This window comes from Myotis davidii, unplaced genomic scaffold (genome assembly GCF_000327345.1).
Source record: "Myotis davidii unplaced genomic scaffold, ASM32734v1 scaffold1226, whole genome shotgun sequence".
NCBI lineage: Eukaryota > Metazoa > Chordata > Mammalia > Chiroptera > Vespertilionidae > Myotis > Myotis davidii.
This window is the reverse complement of record NW_006297390.1, coordinates 147,748-153,974: the sequence shown is the minus strand read 5'-3', so window position 1 is coordinate 153,974 and position 6,227 is coordinate 147,748. Positions and strand designations below refer to the sequence as shown.

The window sequence follows — 6,227 nt, the reverse complement described above, 5'->3', positions numbered from 1 at the left end:
CCTTCCGCAGCTCCTGACCCTCAATGTGGTTTTCTCTTTTCTTCTAGTTGTAGAATTTCCACTCCACCAGCCTTCCGGTAGTTCTGGATGTTGACCGTCCTGTCCTTTTATTGCGTTTCTGAAGTTGTTGTAGAAGGCAGCAATCTCGGTGTTCCCCTATGCCGATCTTTGTTTTGACTCCCTCCCCAGCCTCGTCCTCAGGTACCAGTCCCCTTCCGCGCGCTCTTGAGCCTCCGTACCTTTGCACTTTACTTCCGCAGCTCCTGACCCTCAATGTGGTTTTCTCTTTTCTTCTAGTTGTAGAATTTCCACTCCACCAGCCTTCCGGTAGTTCTGGATGTTGACCGTCCTGTCCTTTTATTGCGTTTCTGAAGTTGTTGTAGAAGGCAGCAATCTCGGTGTTCCCCTATGCCGCCATCTTAGTTTCTCCGGGGATTGGGAAATTTTACTCTTCCTTGGATCCCTTTCAACACTTACCTGCCTACACCCATCCCTGCCTTGCCCCTCCTCCCTCCTCTTAACAATAAAAGATGCCCGAATTCCAGATTCTTCTTAAAATGGATTTGATAATTAGTTCATCTTCTCAAACCAGGCTTTCTCAATCAATAAACCTTGCCTCATTTCAAAACTCTGATCCATTGAATATTGGCCTTTCTTTTGAAGTATCAGGCCCACAAACCTTGGACCTGTAACTTACACAGTGCCTGTTTAAAAAAAAAACTACAATGAGAAAATATAAGGCACTTAAAAAAATTAATTTATAAGCCCAAACATCAAATCAGCTTTCAGTTAGGTATTATTTTTGACATTCTCTAAAATTGGCTCAACTTACCCGTGTGAGTCCTTTTGTGAGCCTGGAGCGATTTCTCCCGTGGAAACACCCTGTTACAGATGTTACAACGAATTCTGCTGGACGAATGCTCTCCTTCATTTATTAAATCCCGGACAGTATCTGCTCTGGGTCGACCACGCCGGATTCCATCCTGTAAACAATTTTATATTTTAAATATAATAGTATAAACACTATTATATTTCTTGGACTCCACTCATTATAGCAAAATATCATAATAAATGATTTTTTAAACTCCTTCTTGAGTGACATCACCAAAAATGGTAGAGTAGATAGTTTCAAGGACCCATCCCTCCCCAGATCACTGAAAAATCGAGTTGTCACAATCAGCTGTCACAGCTCCAGGAAATCACAGCAACTCAGTGAACACGGAGTCAAGAAAAAAGCAACTTGAAATAGTAGGAAAGCTTTACAGCATTTTGCACTTGCCCTTGCCCCTCTCCTTACTACACAGTGGTCTTGAAGCAGCAGCCTTCACTCTCAGTATGGGAACCTAGTCCCTGGCTCCAGAGAGAGCAGAGCAGAGCAGACATTATTATGAAAGAATTGTGTCTGTTTGACCTGAAGGACTGATGCAGGGTGTCTTTGATCTAACTTAGAACTCTCCAGGGTATAACAGTGCTACTCAAAACCTCTGTGAGGCAACTGACAATGTGCTGCCACCTGGGGCAAAAGAATTCAACTGAGGCAAACAAATATGCCAAAAGCCTGGGAGGAAACACTGGGGAGAGTCTTTGGGAAATTACGGCATTGGGAAGTGCCCTTGAAGCCTAAGGACAGGAATTGAGAAAGCCACACACTTGCTCAGGGTGGGAAGCATGCCCAGAAAAGACCTAAAAAGGCGGGAAGCTTTCACCTTTGGCTGATGTTAGGCTCAACACAGCAGGAAATGAAGACTAAGGCAGAGTTGCAAAAGAGCTAAGGCACAGAGCTATTCTGCAACAATTACAAGGTTTTTTCCCTTTCTTTTTTTGACTCCAGCATTCAAGATCTCTCTCAAAGGATGAGCTCATCACAAGCTAAAGAAACAGACTTTAGAGAACAAACATAACAAAATAGAGTTTACAAAAACAGTCTAGAAAACTTGCCAGACAACTAGAATCCACAGCAAACAACAAAAACAAATTCTGAGAAAGAAGGATCTGATTTTCAGAGTTACCACATTATAATGTTTACAACATCCAGTTTTCAACAAAATATTATAAAGCATGCAAAGAAACGAAAGCATGGTCCATATAGAGAAAAAATTAATAGAAATAGACATTGGCGTTACTAGACAAAAACTTCAAATGAATAAGGGATAACAAAAAGTCAGGAGAACACTCTCTCAACAAATAGAGAATATCAATAAAGAAACATTATTTTTTTAAAGAAATTCTGGAACTAAAAAGTACAATAACTGAAATGAAAATTTTGACTAGAGATCAATAATGGCAGATTTAAAAGGGCAAAAGAAAAAGTTAGCAAGTTTGAAGATAAGTCAACTTAAATTATCTAGTTAGGGCAGGGATGGGAACATCTGGTCCACAGGCAGTATAAACCCATGAGATCATTTGGTCTGGCCCTACCAAGACATTAGGGTGAGTTAATTAAATGTATGACCAAAAATAGTGGGCTAATTTTTAAGTTGATACTTTTATATGGCCTGTGAATAATCCTATATAATAAAAGTCTAATATGCAAATTGACCAAATGGCCGATCACTATGATGAGCATTGACCACTAAGGGGCAGATGCTCAACGCAGGAGCTGTCCCCAGCCCGCAGGCCCTGACTGGCAGCAGCAGGGCCAGCGAGCGGGCAGTGCCAGGCCAGCCAAGGTGGGTGCCAGTGAGGGCCCCTGATCACCCCGCCAGTTGCCCCACAGATCAGCCCTGATCACTGGCCAGGCCTAAGGAGACTACCCATGCACGAATTTCGTGCACCAGGTCTCTAGTGTTATAAATATTCAAATGGCCCTTGGCAGATTCCCTACCACTGAGTTCGAGAAATAAAAACAGGAAATAATGCGCCTAAGACACCTGTAGGCATCAAGTGTTTTAGTCCTTTCAGGCTGCTATGATGAAATACCAGACTGGGTAACTTACAAACACAGACATTTATTTCTCACAGTTCTGGAAGCTGGGAAGTCCAATATCAAGGTGCCAGCATGATCAGGTAAGGGCCCTCTTCCTGGTTCCTCACCAGCGCCTTCTCACTGTGTCCTTACACGTGGTAGAAGGGGAAAGGGTTCTCCCCAGAACCTCTTTGATGAAGGCACTAATCCCATTAATGAGGGCTCCCACCACCTAAGCACCTCCCAAAGCACTCCCCAACACCACCATCTTTGCAGGTCAGGATCTGAACACACAATTCTTCAGGAGAGGACAAACATTGAGACTAAGTATACCAACATAATTGAAGACCCAGGGGCAAGAAGGAAAGGAGCAGAAAGCATATTTGGAGAAATAATGGCTGCAAAGTTCCTAAATTTGATTAGACACAAGTCTAAAGATGCAAGAAGCTCAATGAACTTTAAGAAGAATAAAGTAAACAGATACACAGAGACACATTACATCAAACTATCAAAAGACAACTACAAAGAGAGAATCCTGAAAGCAGCAAGAGAGAAGCAGTTCATCACATACAAGGAGTCCACAAATAAGATTAATAACTGATTTCCCAGGAGAAACTAGTGAAAGCAGTGAGAAGACATGCTTAAAGTGCTGAAAGAAAAAACAAAAGTCACCAATAATCTATCCTTCAAAAATGAAGAAATCAAGCATTCCTACATAAACAAATGCTAAGAGAGTTCATTGCTAGGATACCTGCCCTACAATAAAGCTAAAGGGGGTTCTTCAGGCAGAAATAAAAGGATATTAGACAACAACTCAAAGCTGCACTCGAACAGGAATAAATGTAACAACACAAGTCAGAATTATTGTATTTTTGGCTTGTACCTCCTCTTTTCTTGCCTATATAATTTGAAAGACAAATGCCAAAAGTATAAAAAAAAATTTAATCTATATTAATGGGAACACAATATAATGTAATTTGCAACTACAATAACAGAAAGGGGGTAAGAGCTGTATAGGAACAGTTTTTTATACTGCAGAAGCTAAGGTTGTATGAATGAAAATGTTACACTACAAAAAATAAGTTAAACAAAAAGAAGGTAGTAATGGAGGAATTGAGAAACAAAATAGGTCTAGACATATAGAAAATAACAAAATGGCAGAAGTAAATTCTTCCATATCAGCCATCACTTTGAATGTAAACAGATTAAATTCTCCAACTAAAAGATAGAGATTGGCAGAATGGATTAAAAAAAAAAAACATAATCCAACTATATGCTGTCTACAAGAGACTCACTTTAAATTCAAAAATACAGATAGGTTAAAAGTGAAAAATGGAAAAAGAGATAATAGTTATAAACACATACGTACCTAATAAGAGTCCCCAAACTGTATGAAGGAAAAGTAGCAGAACTGAAGGTAGAAAGCGATAGTTCAAAAATAGCTGGAGATTTTCACTGTTAATTAATGGACAGGACAACTAGATAAGTCAACAAAGATATGGAAGACTTAACACTATAAACCAACTTAACAGACATATACAGAACATTCCACACAAAAACAGCAAAATACACGTTTTTCTCTAGTGCACATAGAACATTTCCCAGGACACACCATATCTGGTCACAAAGCAAGCATCAATAAATTTTTTAAAACTGAAATCATACAAAGTATCTACTTTGACACATATGGAATGAAACTATAAATCTGTAACAGAAGGAAAAACTGGAAAATTCACAAACATGTGGAAATTGGACAACACACTGAAACAGCCAATGGATCAAAGAGGAAATCACAGGGAAATTAGAAAATACTTTTGACATGACTGAAAACAAAAATACAACATATCAAAACTTGTGGGATACAGTTCTTGGATCCAAAGGCTTAAGATAAGACAGCAATTGCTGCCCAAACCCATCTAGAGAGTCAATGCAATCCCTATCAAAATTCTAAAGACCTTTTTTGCAGATATGGGAAAAGCAATCCTCAGCTTATATGGAAATGCAAGAGGCTCCAACAGCCAAAACAATATTTAAAAAGAACAAAACAGAGGCGAGCCGCTAAAGGGGAAGCGGTCCTGCCCCGGTCCTGCTCCTCTTTGCTGGCTGCTTGGGATGCCGGCGCTAAGGATGGAGAAGCTTTGTTCCCGCGTCCCCACCGAGGGCCAGGCTGCGGGGGACGGCCTGCCTGGCTTTGCGCGAGAAACGAACTCCTGTACCTGACGGGCATAGTTCCCCTCCCGGCCTGAGCGGAAGGACCCGGAGCCCAGCTGTCAGCGCGGACAGTGCAACCAATAACAGAGGCATTTCGCGGGGGGCGGGGGCTGGAAAACGATGGAGCGTGAGTTTGCAAATCCGTCCCGGCGTCTCATTTACCAAACACTTGTAGCCGACCTCTGCCCAGCAGGCGCCACGAGGAAAGGACACGTCACGGAACCATCCATCCTCCATTAGATGCTGGCTTTTGACTTGGACGGTTGGCCTGCGAGGCAGATCTGCGTGTCCCCCCCTTCCTGGACTTCCCTAGGTCGCCTTCATGTCGTCCTGGACAGTGTTTGCAGCACGTCGCCCAGGCGCTGCCCATGTCCGTATGTCCGGCTGCCCTTTTGAAGTCGTTTCATTCCCGCTGACATCATACTGTCTGGCTCCGTGCCTTTCCCTGGAGTCGGCCCCCAGACACGACTTGGAAATGAGCACAAATGGTTGCGCGGTGGTGGTTTTTTTAAGTGAGCGTTTTAAGCAAGCAGGTGACATTTGGGTGCACTTGTTGGTTGTCTCGGGCACCCCGGCCGAGATGCAGAGCAGACTGCGAGCCGCGGTGCCTGCCTTCCGAGGCGCCTGGAATGACCCCCTCAAACATGTGGGCAGGCGGAGTGATTGGTCACAGCTTCCTCCCTAAATAGTTCTGCGTGGATTTCACCCTGGTTACCTACCTTTCCAACTAGAAGTGAGTCATTTTAATGTAGAAACGCTACTCAAATCATTCTTCCTTCAAGTTGAAAGAAAAAAATATACAAGCTACGCCCTGACCGGTTTGGCTCAGTGGATAGAGCATCGGCCTGCGGACCGAAGGGTCCCGAGTTCGGTTCCAGTCAAGGGCATGGAAAGGTGTCCACAATGCACAAGTTTTGTTTTGTTTTTCAGGGGGAAGTTACTCATTATGGCATGATTCCATTTGTGTGCTTGCATATGTACATACAGAAAACTTCTGAAAGGGTGCAAAAGAAACACTTAGCAGTGGGTAACTCTGGGGATTAGATTGGGTGAAAGTGCAAAAAAGAGAAGGGAGATTTTTACTTTTCATTTATGTGCTTCTGAATTATTT

At 42.6% G+C, this 6,227-nt stretch overlaps 1 protein-coding gene across 1 annotated transcript in view; it reads right to left on the bottom strand.

Annotated features, from left to right (window-relative positions):
* Positions 1–5,353, bottom strand: part of ZNF367 (zinc finger protein 367) — a 19,765-nt gene extending 14,412 nt beyond the window's left edge. Inside the window, exons 1-3 of the mRNA XM_006773170.2 lie at positions 5,279–5,353; positions 5,122–5,172; positions 833–983 (exon numbers count right to left, since the gene is read on the bottom strand). Of these exons, the coding sequence (XP_006773233.1) occupies positions 833–983; positions 5,122–5,172; positions 5,279–5,353 (277 nt within the window). The remainder of the gene's footprint in view (positions 1–832; positions 984–5,121; positions 5,173–5,278) is intronic.
* Positions 5,354–6,227: the final 874 nt, after the last annotated feature.